The 20,640-nt window shown below is 40.8% G+C and overlaps 2 protein-coding genes across 4 annotated transcripts in view; one reads left to right on the top strand and one right to left on the bottom strand.

Moving 5' to 3' along the window:
* LOC136677852 (probable global transcription activator SNF2L2) overlaps positions 1-8,651 on the bottom strand; it is a 39,751-nt gene extending 31,100 nt beyond the window's left edge. For all 3 annotated transcript variants that reach the window (XM_066655523.1, XM_066655525.1, XM_066655524.1), the window contains exons 1-7: positions 8,544-8,651; positions 7,090-7,332; positions 6,714-6,843; positions 6,213-6,548; positions 5,582-5,680; positions 2,802-3,093; positions 424-550 (exon numbers count right to left, since the gene is read on the bottom strand). In XM_066655523.1, coding sequence (XP_066511620.1) covers positions 424-550; positions 2,802-3,093; positions 5,582-5,680; positions 6,213-6,548; positions 6,714-6,843; positions 7,090-7,317 — 1,212 coding nt within the window. In that variant the 5' untranslated portion in view covers positions 7,318-7,332; positions 8,544-8,651. The remainder of the gene's footprint in view (positions 1-423; positions 551-2,801; positions 3,094-5,581; positions 5,681-6,212; positions 6,549-6,713; positions 6,844-7,089; positions 7,333-8,543) is intronic.
* Positions 8,652-13,608: 4,957 nt separating this feature from the next.
* LOC136679422 (C-X-C motif chemokine 9-like) lies at positions 13,609-16,690 on the top strand. The gene is made up of 4 exons (XM_066657931.1): positions 13,609-13,735; positions 13,920-14,046; positions 15,263-15,349; positions 15,451-16,690. Exons 1-4 carry the CDS (start codon positions 13,669-13,671, stop codon positions 15,503-15,505), a joined length of 336 nt encoding a protein of 111 aa, XP_066514028.1. The 5' UTR covers positions 13,609-13,668; the 3' UTR covers positions 15,506-16,690.
* The last annotated feature ends 3,950 nt before the right edge of the window (positions 16,691-20,640 follow it).

Below are 20,640 nucleotides of genomic sequence, written 5' to 3' on the forward strand. Positions count from 1 at the left end.
TTCTGTGGGTCCTGACCTTTAAAGAACAGGGTAAACAACAAATGGACAATAGTCTGTAATTATAAAAGGTGCTCCTGTATGCTCAGTGGAAAATGGACACTGAGAATGAGAGTATGACAAGAGAATGGACCGTGATGGTAGAAACAGGAAGGGTGATCAGAATGTTATGAATGGCACAGATGCACATCCACCTCAGAGTTTATACATTTATGCAATTCCCTTTGTTAATATATACATTATTAATGCACTGATTGAGGTTGTTTCAAACACATCCAGCTGATAGATTAAGACTAGCAGAGGCTTACTACATTTAAGAGTATTTAATGAAGACTCTTCATGTCTTCAGTATGTAGTAAGAGTTCCACCTAATGGATATCTTAGGAACAACATTTTTGTGATAACACTGAGGCTGTAAAACGGTACCTGGCGCTGGAAATTGAGCAGTCTCAAGGCTTTCAGTTCAACTGTTGCTTTAGTTCTCAGGTCAGGAGGTAATGAACCTGGCAAATTCTCCAGCTCTTGAATTCTGTGGGCAATTCTGGCTTGCAACCTTCAACAATGATACATGCAATACACTTCATTTAATAAAAAAAAATACAAAAAAAAAAGAAAAGAAAGAACATTACTTCTCTTTTTGTACAATTGCAGAGTTTTCAAACTTAGGAACCATAACCAGTCAAGAATTTTACTGAGAGCACAGCATCAGATCTAGCTCTCCATTCATTTAATAAAAAACATTTTAAAATCTCCATTGGGAAAATTTCAGGATTTCTTTCAAAAGTGCAATTTAAAATTCAATAGTAACAAACCTGAATTTACCCCTCTGCCAACACTACAGTTTCATTAGCTAAATTATTAAATTAAGACAGAACTAGCTTAAAAGCAAGCTAAAGCCCTCCTCTGATCTACAGGGAAGACTGTGGTCACTGCAAAATCACAAGCCGTCATAGCACTCACATGTAACACATACACAACAAAGAGATATTTATTAGGGATGCATGAATACCGAGACTGCTATTGGGTATTTGCCCAATATCATGTTCATTTAGTCATACTCTTATTCGCAAACGAGGCTCTAACACCAACATCCGATACCTTGTGCCTAATGCATGTTGCTGTGAGAACTCAAAATGTCGCGATCTGGAATTATTTAAAAATCAGTGATGGCAACCCTAGTAAAGTGGACCGCAGTAAGAACCCGAGAGCAGTGAGTATGCCAGGCTGTTTTGACTGAATTTCCTCATGTTTGCAAGAGCATTGTTTGTTGCCTGACGTTATTTTTCCTCAAATTAAATAATTTTATCATGTTCTTAAATAAACACTGCCAATTAACAAACGCTCCCATGTGCGGAACTTCCCAGCCGTTATCGTATGACGGAAACTGTCTTCCCAAAGATACACAACACTGTACAAATGCATATCAAGAGCTTAATGCAGCTCAAGTTACTAATTTATAGATAGACAGGTACTTAGTTGATCCCAGAAGAAAATTCACATTATTTGGTCGTGTAATTTGGGGAAACGCTAAATAAAAATGGACAGTTCCAGAAATAAACAATAAAGTTTTATCAATCATTCATTCACTATCTGTAATCCTTATCCAGTTCAAGGTCGTGGTGGAACCATTGGGCGCAAGGCGGGAATACACTCTGTAGGGGGCGCCAGTCCTTCACAGGGCAACACAGACACACACACATTCACTCACACCTAAGGACACTTTTGAGTCACCAATCCACCTACCAACGTGTGTTTTTGGACTGTGGGAGGAAATAGGAGCACCCGGAGGAAACCCATGCAGACACAGGGAGAACACACCAGACAGACAGTCACCTGGAGCGGGAATCGAACCCACAACCACAAGGTCCCTGGAGCTGTGTGACTGAGACACTACCCACAATAAAGTTTTAATTAAACAAAAATGTTTTAATTAACAACTACACTATTACACAATGCTCCTGACTGGTTTATTCAAAGCAAGTATCGGTATCGGCACGCACGTACAAAAATACACATACTTGTACTCTTACTAGGTTGGAAGGGGAAAAAAAAAAAAAAAAAAAAGAAAGAAAGAAAAAAGGTATTTATGCATCCCTAATATTTTAACAAAACTTTGTAAATGTAATATTATTTGTGTAATTCATGACTCAATACATTAATTTGTGTAGATTTTATCCTCGTCTGACCACAGAAAACTGAAGTGTATAAAACCAAAAATACAGCTATATCTCAGTTCCTTTCTGGGGAGCTCACACCAACCATATGGATACTTTTATAATGAGAGCATCTGGGAAGATGTTCTCATCTTTATCAAACATTAATTGCAAGCCAAATAATATTTACAGCGGAAACGATCAGGTTAAAGGTCAGTATCTGGAGCACAGTCACATAGAAAGAATGTACACCAACTGGGGATGCAAAAAAAAGAAGAAAAAAGAAAAAGAATAAGAGGGTTAACAGTCTGTCTAAACAAAGCCTTTGTCTTCACAAAAATGCCACTTCAAATGCTTCCTCTAACAGGTGTCATAAGAGGGGACAAGTTAATGTGCTCACTGCTCAGTAAAAGAAAAATAAGAAAAAAAAGAAAAAAATCAATGACGGTCAAAACAAATGTCTGTGGCTAACAATAGTCTTGTCTCTTTCCAAAAAAAAAATAATATCATAGGTGTTGTCTACCTTTCCTTGCACAGCAAGAAGCCACTAACAGTTCCACACACATCAACAACAGCAAAAGGTTATGGCACAGGTTGGAGTAAAAACTTTTTAACAAGCTGCAAACAGCTGTGGATGTGAGAGACATGTACCTGTACTCTCGCTCCTGCAGGAGCTCCACAGGGTCGAGGCCCTGGGGTTTCTGAACAGGAGTGATGCGGTTTTGTTTTTGCTGCAGTTGGATGATGAGTGATGGCTGGCCTGGGCCCTGCTGAGGCTGCTGCTGTGGCTGAGGTTGGGCCTGAGGCTGAGGTTGTGGGGTGAGTGAAGTGCTGGGCATGGGCTGCGGGGCTGTGGGGGCCTGAGCAGGGGCAGGAGAAGGTCTGCCACTTGGGGCTGGGACAGGAAGCTTCTGGGGGCCAGCTGGGGCATCAGCACCTTGTCCTGAAATAAGAGTTGGAAATTCATTCATTCATCAATATATTGTAACCGCTCATCCGGTTCAGTGTCATGGTGGGTCCGGAGCCTACACAGAATCACTGGGCGCTAAGAAGCAACACACCCTGGAGGGGGTGTTCAAAATTTTTCAAGACAAAATGTAATGCTTTTTAGGGGTGGGCGATATGGCCGTAAAATAATATCACAATGTTTCAGGGTGTTCTGGCAATAACAATATCATTGGCGATATGAACAAAACACTTGAAAATACTTTTATTAATTTCAAGAACACATTAATGCAACAAAAATCAATGTTATATTAATATTAATCACATTAAATATATATTAATAGCATTCAATTGTATTATTTATGTTTTTAAAAAATCAAATTACAAATGCAATAGTTTCTAATATTCAAATATAAAAGTGACAAAAGAAATCAGTAAACATTTGCTTATTTTCGTAAACAACAGATGAAAATAAAATGACGATATTATTGCAAACGATACGATGTGGCACAGCCCTAATATACAGTTTCATTGACTCAATTTTGACCCCAACAGAGCTTTTGACTGATTAATTTTTGTTGCATTAGCGCTGAAATTACAGTTACAGCTAAACTACAAAGTCATTAAGAGAAAATGACTGCCTCATGTACATTTCATCATCCACAGATTTTGAAATAAAATGAGCAGGAAAACATGCATTTTGGATGCTGTTAGCTGACAGTTATTCAAATCAAACAGTTCACATTTAGTGCTTTTCCACCAAAACAACTCTCATTTTTGAACCAGTTCCATTCCTAATTGTTGGAACCTTGGTTCTTTATAATGAACACATTTCTACAAGTTTAGAGGGGAACCAAGGATACATCATCAGTGGCGGGCATCGCTGTGGCTGTATACAGTGCCACAGATAAACTGTTAGAGTCATGATAGAGTCATTGATTATTTTTGTTTACAGTGGAGTCAGATCAGAGTGAGATATAATACTGTGTAAATGTTGCAGAGTTCCGAGCCGTTCTGCTGAGCATGTGAACAGCGGAGAAACATAACCAATGCAGAACCACAGCTCTGACCAATGTGCATGGCGTCACATTAAACACAGCACCAGAAACACATAAAAACAGCCATGGACGATGCCACGGTACACTCTGAAGAACCAACTCTTCTTTGGTTCCAGCTAGAAACCAACAGAGTGCCAAACTGTTCCAAATTTAGTTTGCGAACTAGAACCCTTCCGGTTCCTCATTGGTGGAAACAGGGGTGAAGCACCAAATTCTGGGCCCTATGCACAAGCAGTGCCCATGGGACCCCCCTCAACCACCAAACAATTAATTAATAAAAACATTATTTATAGTTCACCTCAGATTAGCGATAATGTATCATGTTATTTCCAATTTTGTGTTATGACGTTTCAGCACTGACAATCGCAATGGTATTGAAGCGTTTTATAACCACAGGAGTGTATTTAATGTAGGCTATTTGCTTTCACATTTGGGCTAACCTTCCTTGGGCCTCAACTTGTCTCTTTTTTGCCTCTGTTTTCGGATTTAGCTTTCTTGGACATCATTTTCCATAGCGTGGATACAATGCGCACTGCTGCTTCAGCAAAATCAATGCTAAGTTAAATGCGCCTTATTAAAAAGCCTGGTGAAGGCGGACTAAACCATTACATGCAAGGGATGAGGGTGCCTGTCCTCAGACAAGATATGTAGGCTAGGACACACAATTAAATCCATCAATCAACCGATTTATTTACCCACAATATTACATTTTCATTAATTAGCAACATGTATTGTGATCTTTAAATAATATTAATACTTAAAGTAAAATTCCAGATTCCTCAAAGGCCCCCCACTTGGGGCACTGGTAACTCAGTCCCACTTTTAACCCCACTACAACACCCCTGAGTGTAAAAGCGGTAATTGAGATCCTGAGAAAATACACATAAGATATTCTATATTTAAACAACAGTATTAAAACCATGTACCAGTTGAGGATAAATATTATTACATACTTTTACAATGTACTTTATTACTTACTACTGTCACTCGTCAAAAAAAACTTATTGTTTCCATATTTAGACACATAGTCATTCATAAAAAAATTGACCCTTGATAGAAAATATGCTGAAGGTAAATGACAGGACAGTGAGTTAGATAAACTGCAATCCATGTCTGCATAGGAGTGTTTAAATTTGTTCACTGGAGTCACAGCTTGTGTTGACAGGATGTCTAAGAAACCAGCCATTTATGAATCCACTGGAACTGTGCACTATGACAAAAACGCAGTGCTCCAAATATACTGACCTTCTGACTATTTTACTTATCAAATCAGATATTGCCAGACTGTAGTTCCAATTACAGCATACAGCTCAGAGGGTCCTGAACACAGACTTCAGTACTTTCTTATCTATCAGAGCTGTATTAACGGCAGAGAACAGAGAAAGTTCATTCAAAAGAAGAGCTGAGTTTAAAGATGACCAGACTCACCCTCAGCCCACGGTTTTGGCCCTGAGCTCTGAGCATGTGTAGGCATGGCAGGAGTGGGACATGGACCAGAGTTAGGACCTCCATGGGGCATTGGCATGCCTGCAAAAAAATTAAAAAAGTGCACTAACCAAAAATTCACTGTACAGCAAGTATAAATACAAACCGGTGGAACTACAACAGAATTTTCTTTATTTCTGTGTTTTGGCTACTCCCACAGTGGATCATTACAATCCACACATTCAACTTGGTGCAGGTTTTATGTTTAATGCCCTTCCTAATGCAAAATGACCCCCCCCCCCCCCCCAGGGGCTGGGATGGTCACACCTACAACAGTAAGCAATTATTATAGATAGCTTATTGATCAATGTGCAGGTCTGAAATGCACAGATTTGATTGAATTAGATTCAAAGTGTACTTATACACAATTTGAAATAAATCACACGGTCACTTGATTTACTCAATTGGTGTTCACTTCATCACAAGAAAACAAAGGACAGCGTCCCCTGACGCTGATGATGGCAACTGACCTAGTGCTTGAGAATATGTATACAATTGTCATATTAGACACCGTGTGTGTGTTTATATTTGTTTTTGATTTGCCTTTAAAAATTCTATAACTCCCAGTACGTACCTGGAGGTCTGTTGTAAGTACCACTGTTGACAGGCTGCTGCTGCATTGTGGGAAGGCTTCTCTTGCCCTGTACGGCCAGCTGCAGGTTCTCAGGAAGTGGCTGCCCCCTTCCCAGGATCTTGTAGGCCAGGATCTGAGCCCGGAGTTGCTGCAGTTGGATGGGGCTAAAGGCTGAGTGCCCACGGCCTTGTTGTCCCATCCCCTGAGGGTCCATTTGCATCATGGGGCCTGGCTGGGCTTGGGGTATTTGAGGTGGGGTAGGACCCCCTCCTGACATAGGGCTTGGCACATGCTCTGGCACAGGTCCCATTGGAGAAGGGTGTGGGGACATGTATCCTAGAAAAAAAAGAAAACAGGAAATGCGTTTAGAGGGAGTAAACTTCTATTTATAGTAAAACTTTTAGCATCATTATTCTTAAGTTGTAGAAATAACAATGTGACACACCATATACCAACATATTTATTGTTGTCTCTAAACCTGATACAATGTAATAATCAGACCTTGGCTGTGCTGATCCATTGGACTCTGTGGAGGACCCATGCCACTGTGCAGAGATCTCATCCCAACACCTTTCATCTGGCCATAGTGCATGTCCTCCCCCATTCCCTTCTCATGCATCCCCTCCACTGGCTAAAATGTGTCAGCAAAAAAAAAAAAAAAAAAAAAATTAATAACATCAGCCTAATCAAATAATATATATATATATATATATATATATATATATATATATATATATATATATATATATATATATATCATTAAGGACACAAGCACAAAGCATCTGTTCAAAACTGTAAACTGCCAGAGGGAACTGAAGCAACACAGAGTAAAATGTAAATCCTTGAATCTAGTCTTTTCAGTCATCCTCCTACATACCTTGTGCAAGGGATGCATGCCATCCTGAGAGAAGTCTCCTGTCCCTTGACCCTGCAGGACATGAGGAACACTAGGAGGTCCTGGGCTTGGTCCCATCATACTGTGAACAGAACCTGGAGATGGACCTGGACCAGGACTGGGCCCTAAAATTGGGCCTGGGGACAAGCCAGCACCTGGAGAGGGACCAGGATGAGACATTCCAACTGATGGGTCGTTTGGCGTGGACATCTATCAGCTGAGAATCTGCAGAGAAGTTGGGAAAATTCACAGAAAGGGATTATTTAGGGTATTGCTACCAGACAAATATATTTAAAAAATGAAGGACTGGATATTAGCAGGACAAAAACAAATCTGACAATTGCCTAACAATGTGTTAGACCGACTCAGACACATTCATCTTTAGAATAAAAAACATGTTATGTAGCTAAGCAAATAGTGTTGAATTTTATAAATATCCTGATCATGTACTATGCAAAGGAATGAATGAATTAAGAACTAAAATGAAACTTTTAATAAAAATACACTAGGACTTTTTAAGGGGGAAACTTTCATGAACTAACGGAGGCCTAATGCTTGTTGTAAACAAATATGGCGGGCTGACTCCCAAATGGCTAGGTACTACCTACATAGTGCACTTCAAAGGGCATAAAACTACAGACTTACACCTAAATAACTCACAAAAACGTTGGACGGTGTCTCCTGCACCCTATGTCTAACCTTACGTTTTGCTTTCGTTTGAAAATATAACTCAGTATTTGGGTGCACAAGCCTTAATTTCATGACTTACGTTGTGCACTAGATAGAAAGCTTTGTGCCATTTGGGATACAGCCCACAGACATTGAGCGCGATTTTTTATTATTATAATATCCAGTGTTATTTGCCTTTCTTGTGGTGAAGTACATGACTAGATAAAAGCCTGTGATAACGTTAATTTGAGGGTGAGATGAATTAACGTTATTATTTTGGGACGGCAGCGCCATTGCAGTTCCGTTAAAATCTGGCAGAGAAAAGTTTGAACGACTTCGCCATGACAGCTCTGCGTAAAATAACACGGAGCTCGAAACACGGGCGAAAACAGTCGTGTTTTAGGACAAAACACCAATTTATCTTTGCAATCCGAGTACCTCTATAATACTAAATACATGTTAAAGTCCGAACCTACGCACAACAATAACAGGCTAGGCCAGCTTCACATTAGAATTCTGTGTTCCACCTTAAATGGAGCAGCAGGTCAAGCGCTAGAATGCAATCGCTCGGAACAGCAGCTCCATTTAAGGTGGAACGGAGTATTCCAACTAGGAAGCCCAAATTTCAGCTCCAAACCCTGCATGTACAGTTATGTTAGCATGTTTTAACAGCCCCGAAGCCGTTTCCTTGACACTAAAACTGCCTTCTGTTGTAAAGAACATGCATTTTTTATAATTTTAAGATAAACAATAAAAGACTTGATTACCTTAACGGTGACAGAAATCGATACTTGAACCTAGCGCATTATCTCGCCTTCAAAAAATATGACTGCCATTAGTGGATCCCCTCCCCCTCTGTTTTGCTGACATCTTCAAGTTTTTAAGCATTAGTTTTCTGATTGGTTTATAGGAGCCGCGGCGTCAGAGTTTTTGCAATATGACTGGTTTAGTCTGTTGTCAATCAAACGTTTCTACATTTTTTAGGGGGCGGGACTTTATGGTCACTTTCACTATGCAGCGCCGAACTTGCTGGAACTGTAGAGAGACAGCACTGTGTCTCTGTCTCTCTCTCTCTCTGGTTGACTTTGGGTGTTTTAACTCACCCAAAGATCATTTAGCTCTCTTCAACAGTGGTGGTCACTAAGGGCATAAAAAAGAGGTCCTAAATAGATATGGAGTGGAGCTCCAGGGGTGTAACATTTTATCAATGAAATTTTCTGATTTTTTTTTCACTTTTGCAATGAAAGTGGTAGGACTATAATGGCCGACTGGGTGAGAACAGCCTGTGCTGATGCTCCCTTCACTTCGGTTACATCCAGCAGCTCTCACATTCCTGTCGTCATTTTCCTATCAGAAACAGTTTCAAACCAAATTACATATTCCATCTTTCCAGGTCTTGAATGATCAAATTAATAAAAGTCTCATTCTAATCAATGGTGGATTGATGAAGTAGTGGCCCCAGTATGGGTTCATACTGGGTCTATAGTACATGCTGGTTATCTGCATGTAAACCCAACTTTCCACTAAACAGCAATGGTGTATAATTGTAATATTTTAACTTCTTGCAGTGACACAATCTCATTGACTGGTCACATACAGGTGTAGCATTCTGTCTGATGAGTCCTGCTACTTTATTATAAGACATTCTTCATTCATTCATTCATTCATTCATTCATTATCTGTAACCCTTATCCAGTTCAGGGTCGCGGTGGGTCATGGAATGCGCCTGGAATCATTGGGCGCAAGGCGGGAATACCTCCTGGAGGGGGCGCCAGTCCTTCACAGGGCAACACAGACACACACACACCTACGGACACTTTTGAGCCGCCAATCCACCTACTAACATGTGTTTTTGGACTATGAGAGGAAACCGGAGCACCCGGAGGAAACCCACGCAGACACAGGGAGAACACATCACACTCCTCACAGACAGTCACCCGGAGGAAACCCACGCGGACACAGGGAGAACACACCACACTCCTCACAGACAGTCACCCGGAGGAAACCCACACGGACACAGGGAGAACACATCACACTCCTCACAGACAGTCACCCGGAGGAAACCAACACAGACACAGGGAGAACACACCACACTCCTCACAGACAGTCACCCAGAGGAAACCCACGCAGACATAGGGAGAACACACAACTCCACCATGCCGCTCTATTATAAGACATGATAAGTGAAAAATCAGGAAACACAGTCAAGTAATTTTTCTTTGTTCCTGAAATTTAGTTTGTTAGCAGCAGAAATGATAAACTGCAAAATTGGAAAAAGGGATGGAAATGTTAATTTCTTACTAATGTAAAAACAGACACTGAACTGAATTTTTAGTAGAGACATGGTCACAGCAGCACTGGACAGAAAAAGAGGCATCAAATGCTCCGTCCTCCAACTCTCACCAGCTACCCTTCTAGAGACGAGGAAGGTCATGAAGATCGTTTCTAAGAGTGACGTCATGAACCAAGCAATGGAGGAACCACAGGCTTCACAACAACAGCTCTGGATCCAGTAAGTGTGGGCGTACCTGTGGATGTTAAACATATAGTAAACAAAAGGCTGGGTCACAGAAACATTCTCCAAACATGAAGAAGATGCTATGATAAATATTACCTCAACAACGTTTAACACATTTCTGTTCAAGGCTCCAGTAAAACACTGAGCTGCACGGCAGTGGACGGTGGACCTGCAGCGCTGAACCGGCACAAGTGTGTAATGATTCAGCTCTCAACTCTCTGACCACTTGAACACGCATGTTTTAGGTCCCAAAAGAGTATCTGTCCATCGAAAAGTGGACCTCTGGTCACTGCCGAATGGTTCCAAATATAGTTAATAAACTGGAGTGTGAAATATAGCTGAGCTAACAACAGATGATGTAGTGTAGTTCCTATTCGTGTATGTGCGTTTCAACATTAGGCACAAATGCCTCTTCTTATCCACATACTGAACAGAGTAATTTATCAGTTCCAATTTGTGAATTACGGAGCCCTTAAAGTCCGATGGTGGAAAAATATTATTTAGAGACTCAATTTAGTAATCCGTCCCTCAATTTAGTAATCTGTTCCCTCAATTTAATAATTAGTTCCCTCACTTTAGTAATCCGGTCCCTCAATTTAGTAATCTGTTTCCTCAATTTAATAATCCGTTCCCTCAATTTAGTAATCCATTCCCTCAATTTAATAATCCGTTCCCTCAATTTAGTAATCTGTTCCCTCAATTTAATAATTAGTTCCCTCACTTTAGTAATCCGGTCCCTCAATTTAGTAATCTGTTCCCTCAATTTAATAATTAGTTCCCTCACTTTAGTAATCCATTCCCTCAATTTAGTAATCCGTTCCCTCAATTTAGTAATCCGTTCCCTCAATTTAATAATTAGTTCCCTCAATTTAGTAATCTGTTCCCTCAATTTAGTAATCTGTACTCCCTCAATATAATAATTTGTTCCCTCAATTTAGTAATCCATTCCCTCAAATTAATAATCCGTTTCCTCAATTTAGTAATCTGTTCCCTCAATTTAATAATTAGTTCCCTCACTTTAGTAATTTGTTCCCTCGATTTAGTAATCTGTTCCCTCAGTTTAACAATCCTTTTCAGACAGACATGACACAGGCTATGCATTAGGACATTGTTTGATATCTCCTGTCCATTCCATATTTACACATTACAACCACGTTTTATAACTAAAACATTAATAATTCAGGTCGAGGACTCCATTTTGTTTTTAACTGAGTGAGTTTGGCGCTGCACATTCAGCTGGAAGTGGGACAGTGGACTCCTGTTGCGCGGCACATAACCGCGACCAAACTCACATCTCATTCTCAAGTAAATTATTCAGTAAAATCCAATTGACCTGCTATTGACTTTATTTATCAATTATCGCATAAAAATTTAAATAAAACCTAACGGGGGTATTGTGGACATAATTAAGCCTCAACCGAGGAATATGAGGTCGTGCAATACCTTAAATTGTCCGCAAGAGGGCACCCTAAGATTAATTTGACACCTCATTCAATGTAATGGGGCATGGACACTTTGGGGGGAATAAAAGGACACAGTTACACACCTAGTGAGTCCATTATTACTGGCCAGAACCTAATATTGCCCATTGTCATTGTCCATAACACAATCCTTGCAATGAATGATTGCAATTAATATTCACATAAATTACAGTACAGACACAATCACCCTTCCGTTTAGTCGCAGGGACTACATTCCCAGTAAACAATTAGCCGTTGATTCAACGTGGAAATAACGTAATGTCTGCCGTCTAATCAACGTTCTCTTAAGGTTGAAAATGAAAGTTGAAAAGACGTCCAAACACAGACATTGAAAAGACGACTATTAGACGTATTTTGGACATCCATTGATGTTATTAATTGGTCCCGAAATAAATTACTTGTATAAAACGCGTTTTGGACGTCCACTGACGTTATCGATTGGTCACCACTTAACTAACTTATTAAGATGGAATTTGGACGTCCATTGACGTTTAAAATATGTCCTTGATGGACAGACTACTTTTAGACCTATTTTGAACGTCCAGGGACGTTCCTTGTTTACTGGGTTTATTCATTATCTGTAACCCTTATCCTGTTCAGGGTCGCGGTCCAGAGCCTACCTGGAATCTGGAATCATTGGGCGCAAGGCGGGAAAAAACCCTGAGCAACACACACACACACCTAAGGACACTTTTGAGTCGCCAATCCACCTACCTTGGACTGTGGGAGGAAACCGGAGCACCCGGAGGAAACCCACGCGGACACGGGGAGAACACACCACACTCCTCACAGACAGTCACCCGGAGCGGGAATCGAACCCACAACCTCCAGGTCCCTGGAGCTGTGTGACTGCGACACTAACCTGCTGAGCCACCATGCCGCGCGCGCGCCCCACACTTGTAACCACTTATCCATTTTGAACATAATCTGGAAAAACACACCCGCATTTTCCTGAAAAGTTCCACTCAGCAGATGCAGTGTTTTTCCTCAGGGTGCCAGCGTGGTGCTGCAGGAAGTTTCACTGCCACAGAGCTCCAGGTTCCTGTGTTCACTCCTCAACTACCGACTTTTCCACCACCGAGCAACAGGTCTGTCTTTAAAGGAGTTTGATGTGCTCTCCCTGATCCTGCCAAGTTGTCCACTAGGTGGCAGCAAAACCCCTCATTTCGGTCTCAGTTTTTCCTGTAATGTTATGGATTCAGGTTGTTCTGTAAATGTGTAAACAAACAAGCAAACAAACAAACAACAACTATCCAATAGTATTCAATCTGCAAACTCTGGCACTGTTCTTATTTACGAGTAATTACTGTTCTTAACACCTTTAATGTGACCCCTTTCATATTTGTTAAGTTTATACACTCTACAAAGCTTTCTGAGTAATAGAATGAAGAAAAATATTGATTAAGATACATTTCAATATAAAAATAATCATAGAAATGAATGAATTTGAAAATTAGAGAAAAGTTATATTTATATCTGGACACAACACATCGGTGGAATGATTTATCCTCAGGCCATAAAAGATCAAGGATTTCTGAAAATAACCATTTATACCACGGAAAGTGCTTGCCAAAGACTTTTTGTAAAATGCATATTTATTGTTTTAATAAGTTTTCTGGCCTATTTATCATTTCTTTACATTTTTTGCCTGTTACATAACTTTCTGTTTAGACATCTCTGAGGCTGTGGAAATTCCTATACGTGTGTAGACTCAGTGTCTATTCTCAAAGCTTCTTAATCGGATTTTCCCAAAAGGAATGACCCACGTATTAGGAGCAGTCTATTTGTGGAAAGTGAAAGTGAGTGATGCGTTTTGTATAAAAATGAGAGAGTGTCATTTGCACCACCCTCTTCGGTGCACTTTGTTTTGTTCTTCACTCGTCAGCCTTCACCATGAGAACCACCACTTTCACACTGCTGTTTCTAGTCATTTTTATGATGACTACAACTCTGTGTGCAGGTAAGATGATATGTGACTTTAGCAATGTTATAAATCTTATTATTTGTTATCTTTTCCCATTGGAAAAAAACAAAAACGAATATTTTTTTAGGACTTTCTTAACTGGACCTTGTGCTTTATTTAAACAAAGTTATTTATTCATGAACCTACTTATTAACTCACTCCTTTTTGGCCTCTCCTACAGGGCGCATTGGAGGACAATCAGAGCGCTGTTTGTGCGGAGGAAAGCTCCAGAAACGGGTGAAGTTTCAAAATGTTAAGGAGATTAACTCTTTCTCCCCAAGTGCCTTGTGTCCCAGGACTGAGCTCTTGTGAGTACACACTTTTTTTTAAACTACAATAATGCGCCCAAACCCTTTTCCCAAAACCCTTGTTATAAGAATAAGGATTGATTAAAGGTTAAAAATAATAATAATAATGAAACAGATGCATACACAATGATCATCATATTCACACATTCCTTCGTTTAGGACCTGTGGGAATTTAGGTTCACATGAGCCCCAGTGCCAGGTTCACAGCAGACGTGACTTTTATTCAGAACAACAGAAACATAGGGATTTCAGCCACTCACACGTTGTGTCTGTCTCTTTCTCCTCTATCACCTCGTCTGGTTCTCTGTACCTGGAAGCACACTTCTGCACATTTGACAATAGGAGAGTGATAACAGATAATGAGCCTGACAGAGTGAGAGGAGTTATGTGGCCTCAGCCCCCTCTCTGTCGGTGCTGTCTCCTGGGTCAAAGTTTCCTGTATTTTCCCAAGTTTACTTTGTCACTAGGGCTGGGGGGCCCATCTGACAGCTGACAGAGGTGACTATAGGTCTTGTTTTTCCCAGGAATATCCTCTCACACACCATGCCAGTCCTGTACTTGAAGTCCCCCTACAACATCCTAAAAATGATGGGATGTGTTCCCACTTTGGTAGAGACACCACTCCATCCGGCCTCTGGGGGCACTATTAGTATTAAAATAACACAGTGCTGGTGTTAGTTTTTTTACGTTCATGTTGTTAATGTAACACTAATAGAGTTGGTTTAACACGGGTTAATTTGCTGAATTAGAAATATTCAAGAAGTCAGAAAAACGTCAGCTGTGTGCACCCAGTAAACAATTAGCCGTTGCTTCAACGTTGAAATAACGTAATGACTGCCGCTAATCAACGTTCTCTTAAGGTTAAAAATGAAAGTTGAAAAGACGTCCAAACACAGACATTGAAAAGACGACTATTAGACGTATTTTGGACGTCCATTGATGTTATTAATTGGCCCCGAAATAAATTACTTGTATAAAACGCGTTTTGGACGTCCACTGACGTTATCGATTGGTCACCACTTAACTAACTTATTAAGATGGATTTTGGACATCCATTGACGTTTAAAATATGTCCTTGACGGACAGACTACTTTTAGACCTATTTTGAACGTCCAGGGAACGTTCCTTGTTTACTGGGCAGTACCTGGCAGTTACAGACTGTGAATTGACATGAGAAAACCCAGTGTGTGTGTCATTTATCTTCTTTGCTACAAAGGATCACACTCAAGACAGGAAACAAAACATGCCTGGATCCAGATGGAAAACAAGGAAAGAAAATCCTCAAAGGGAAACTTGGGAAAAAGTGAGCATCTCCTACCACTTACATTTAAATTTCTAAAGTGGATAAATGTGGAGAGCTTGCTGAAACTATTGTTGACCTGTGTTTTTCCCTTCTACCTTCAGAGGAAAGATGTCCAAACGACAAGGAGGAAGGAAGCAGGCGAAGAACCAGCCGTGAGCCCACAGTGCGCATCCTAAGACTTCTGCAAACAGATCACTTTTTATAGTCCATATATGTTCTTAAACAATATAAACACAAAACGTATCGTATTGCTTTATATCTTTTTAAACATTGTTTGGATGCACTGAAATTGTGAGAAACTATAATGAGGATTATTACAATTTATCTCTTGTTTGTGACATTTACCACATGTTGAAAAGGAGGAAGGACAATAAAATAGTATTCAGTATAGGATTCATCAAAGAATATTACCAAACTACTAAGGGTTTAATCATGTGGATGGCAGTGTGGGTACCTTCTACATAATACCAAATAATTTATGGACAATACAGGTCTTTTGTTGTAAATGTCTCTGCACCACTTTGTAATTCACAACAGCAGCTGGTTTGCTTTCAGTTGCTGTTTTTTCACTGCTTCAATTTCTCTGCTGTAATCGCTAAACTATTACCTATGCTGCATTTATGATTACGCAATCACATGGTTTTAAACACAATGTGTAGAACACTGTATTCTGATTTGTGCCACAGGACGAAGCACAAAGCTTCACAAACCTCTTGGGCAAAGAAACATGAACTGGATATTAGTAATATTCTGTGGGCCCAAGGTTTTTACCTCCTACACCTATTTTAATTCCAGGTGTATAATTTAGAAGCTGATTTAATGCCTGTAACATTTGTGAAAAAGTGATACCTGTAGATGTTTTGAAAGCTTTCCAATGTATTAATAACATCCAGAAATATGTTCCAGTTTGGCTTTTAAATTCAAAAATGAAACATTGAAATTAGGCATTACATATCAATAAATATACTACATAACTGGGATTAACCTTAAACAAGCGCAGTAAGAGTCTTTGCTCTGATATAATAGTGTAGTCATTTGAAAGCTAAAGGAATATACCCCACTGACGCATATCTAAATCAGACCACACCCAGTTTGGGAACCCACTGCCCTAAGGTCTGTGTGCCACTGATGTACAGACGGTATCTGCACAAACAGTATGATGTAATGTTTAAGGTTTGATTGTTGCTTTTCTGTATCAGCCGCTGCCTTCTCCTTTCAATGACAATCACCAAAGAAATGTGTCAATCATCAAAAAAAAATAAAATGATCCACTTTCATATTCTATATGTTTCAGCGTATAGATGGTCTACCTCTTGTTCTTTTTCCGCTGTTAAACGATACATGTGCATTTAATTTTCTAAAAAATAAATAAATATGTTTTGGAAATTATTAGACTTATTTATTTAAACCCAAAGGCTCTGATGTGTTTTCTAGTGGGATCTTTACATCATTTTGTCGTGAAGCTTCTGAAACATTTGGGTTTAAATTAAATGACCTCATTTACTTACTCATTGTCTTTTAAGGAATACTGTGGGAGAACTGTTGCTGAGTGAAATGCATGTCTCAATTTAATTTTTTTTTTTCAATTCAGCTTGGCTTTATTGGCATGACTGTTTCAGTAACAATGTTGCCAAATCACATAAACAAAATTACACTGAACATATATTTTTTATATATTTGAAAAAAAAAACAAATACTTAATTAACCGATTATTTAAGCAAATTATCATTAATTTGCTTAAATAATTACTATAAAAAATATTTTAAAATACAATGAATAGATAAAGTCTTTCTCTCTCTGTCTCTCTCGCACACACACACACACACACACACACACACAAAGACCTTCTGAGCCGAAGAATATTCACATTGTCATGAACGGCTCTCTGGGCTACTGATAAACACATGCACAAACTACCTCAGTGCTGAGCCTGGGGAGTGCGCATAAATGAATAAAATGATGTTGACTATTATTATAATAATATAGCACCTTTTTACACCCAAGGACGCTTTACAATCCACACTGCTCAGAACATTCAATCCACACACACTGGTGAGAAGCGGCAGCCAAACGCGCACAGCTCCCGACCAGGAACGACCGTCCACTGAATCGGGCACTAGGATTTCACCCAGGACAGAGTGCCAATCCATATCTGGGCACACACACATACAGACATTGATTCACTCACATTAGAGAAGTCAATGTTTTTGGACTGTGGGAGGAAACCGGAGCCCCTGGAGGAAACCCACACAGACACAGGGAGAACATGGGAACTCTAACCAGATGGGACTTGAACCCAAGATCCCAGTGCTGAGAGGCGAACGTGCTAACCACTAAGCCACCGTGCCACCATGACTACACTGAGTCGTGCTATTACAATCATAAAATGTAACTTTGAAGGTACTCTAGCCATTATAACTACACAACAATCGATAGAAAGCACTTATTACCAGAATCAATGTCCAATGTGCTAATCTGGCTAAAGCTACCACTGGCCCTTTTTCTTCAGTAACCTTTAAAAACTTATTATAGCACTGTGCTCAACAAGCTTGGGTTCCACTGACACAAAACGTAACTCTGTCTATTATAAACAGCCAGAGCTAAACAGCTAAAGTTAGCAGCTGCAAACCCTGGCTCACTCATTAACGCTCAAAAACCTGATTAAAACACTTGTCAACAACATTTATCATTGACTAACACAAGAATAACATACTACAAAAGTTACTTCTCCAATTTGTGTCTTGATGCCTGTTTCAACTCACTATTGAGTAAAGTCAGTCCAAAATTAACACTTGAACAGCTGCTCTCACTCTCTCTTTTTCACCTCCTAGCTGTCTCTGCCATCATGTCCGTACTGGGAAAACCAATCTTGGTTCTTTTTGTAGCGAGGCAAACACCTGTGTGCTATGTGCCATAAGGCGGTATGCAGTCCTTGCGAGAGATCTCTGCCATGTGATTCTGAAGTTGCATGGCCAGGTTTTTAGCTGAGAATCCCCTGGAGCAGTAAGAGAGGCTTTATTCTCCTTATTACAGGTCAGAGGAACATTACAATCCATTTAAAACTGTCATTTTTAGGTAAAAATACTACATAGAGTCTCTTTAGTGGTTTATCAAGTTCAGGGCCCAGTGTGTCTGCCCAGCAAATTCACCAGTGTTAAATGAACATTTTTAGTGTTAAATTAACAGTTAGTGCAATAAATTAAAACACTCTCAGTCTTAATTTAACACTAATAGTGTTAATTTACCACTGGAGAATTTGCTGTGTGGAGCCTATAAGGAATCATTTCATCACAGAACATCACGCATTCACTCAACCACTCACATCAGTGGATATTGTTGTACAGTTAATTCACTTAACATCGTGTTGGCTTTGATTGTGTGAGAGGACCCAAGCACTTTGTGGAAACCCACACAGACACAGGGAGAACACACATCCTCACAAAACCTGAAGCTGTGTGACAGCATTACTAAATGTCAAACCTATGTGCTGGGTGGCACGATGGTGCAGCAGGTAGTGTCGCAATCACACAGCTCCAGGGACCTGGTTGACTGTCTGTGACTGTTTGTGAGGGGTGTGGTGTGTTTTCCCTGTGTCTGCGTGGGTTTCCTCCAAGTGACTGTCTGTGAGGAGTGTAGTGTGTTCTCCCTGTGTCTGTGTAGGTTTCCTCCAGGTGACTGTCTGTGAGGATTGTGGTGTGTTCTCCCTGTGTCTGCGTGGGTTTCCTCCAGGTGACTGTCTGTGAGGTGTGTGGTGTGTTCTCCCTGTGTCTGCGTGGGTTTCCTCCGGGTGACTGTCTGTGAGGAGTTTGGTGTGTTCTCCCTGTGTCTGCGTGGGTTTCCTCCAGGTGACTGTCTGTGAGGAGTGTAGTGTGTTCTCCCTGTGTCTGTGTAGGTTTCCTCTAGGTGACTGTCTGTGAGGATTGTGGTGTGTTCTCCCTGTGTCTGCGTGGGTTTTTTCTGTGTGACTGTCTGTGAGGAGTGTGGTGTGTTCTCCCTGTGGCTGCGTGGGTTTCCTCCAGGTGACTGTCTGGGAGGATTGTGGTGTGTTCTCTCTGTGTCTGCGTGGGTTTCCTCCGGGTGACTGTCTGTGAGGAGTGTATTGTGTTCTCCCTGTGTCTGCGTGGGTTTCCTCCAGGTGACTGTCTGTGAGGTGTGTTCTCTTTGTGTCTGCGTGGGTTTCCTCCGGGTGACTGTCTGTAAGGAGTTTGGTGTGTTCTCCCTGTGTCCGCGTGGGTTTCTTCCGGGTGACTGTCTGTGAGGAGTGTGGTGTGTTCTCTCTGTGTCTGCATGGGTTTCCTCCGGGTGACTGTCTGTGAGGAGTTTGGTGTGTTCTCCCTGTGTCCACGTGGGTTTCCTCCGGGTGACTGTCTGTGAGGAGTTTGGTGTGTTCTCCCTGTGTCTGCATGGGTTTCCTCTGTGTGACTGTCTGTGAGGAGTTTGGTGTGTTCTCCCTGTGCCTGCGTGGGTTTCTTCCAGGTGACTGTCTGTGAGGAGTGTGGTGTGTTCTCCCTGTGTCTGCGTGGGTTTCCTCTGTGTGACTGTCTGTGAGGAGTGTGGTGTGTTCTCCCTGTGGCTGCGTGGGTTTCCTCCGGGTGACTGTCTGTGAGGAGTGTGGTGTGTTCTCCCTGTGTCTCTGTGGGTTTCCTCCCATGGTCCAAAAACACATGTTGGTTGGTGGATTGGCGACTCAAAAGCATCCGTAGGTGTGAGTGTGTGCGGGAATGTATGAGTGTGTGTGTTGCCCTCTGAAGGACTGGCGCCCTCTCCAGGGTGTATTCCTGCCATGCGCCCAATGATTCCAGAAAGGCTCTGGGTCCACCGTGACTCTGAACTGGATAAGGGTTACAGATAATGAATGAATGAATGACCCTATGTGCTGCCAATAAACAATTAGTAAAAAGTAATAAGTAAACAAAGCAGGAATATATTATGTTTATTTGCAATTACTGGTCATTGTAAATGTGCAGTGAAATGAGTTTTCTGCATTTAACCCATCACACACACAGAGCTGGGGTCAGGTGCTTTGCTCAAGGGCACTTTATGAATGGATTGATGGAGGAGGACAGTTCTTTCACTCCCACCACCCCCAGTTTTCCTGCCAGTCCTGGGAATCAAACCAGCAACCTTCCGGTCCAAAACCCATTCGGACCATTAAACCATAAAAAAACAAAAAACAATTGGTGTATTTCCAAATATCTAAATAAGAAAAATAAATATAAACCTCCCAGCTGGCGTGAGGTCTCAGGGGATTGCCCAGAAACGTCTAAAGGAAGTGAAGAGTGTCAAAGAAG

This window comes from Hoplias malabaricus, chromosome Y (assembly GCF_029633855.1).
Source record: "Hoplias malabaricus isolate fHopMal1 chromosome Y, fHopMal1.hap1, whole genome shotgun sequence".
In the NCBI taxonomy this organism is placed as follows: Eukaryota; Metazoa; Chordata; class Actinopteri; order Characiformes; family Erythrinidae; genus Hoplias; species Hoplias malabaricus.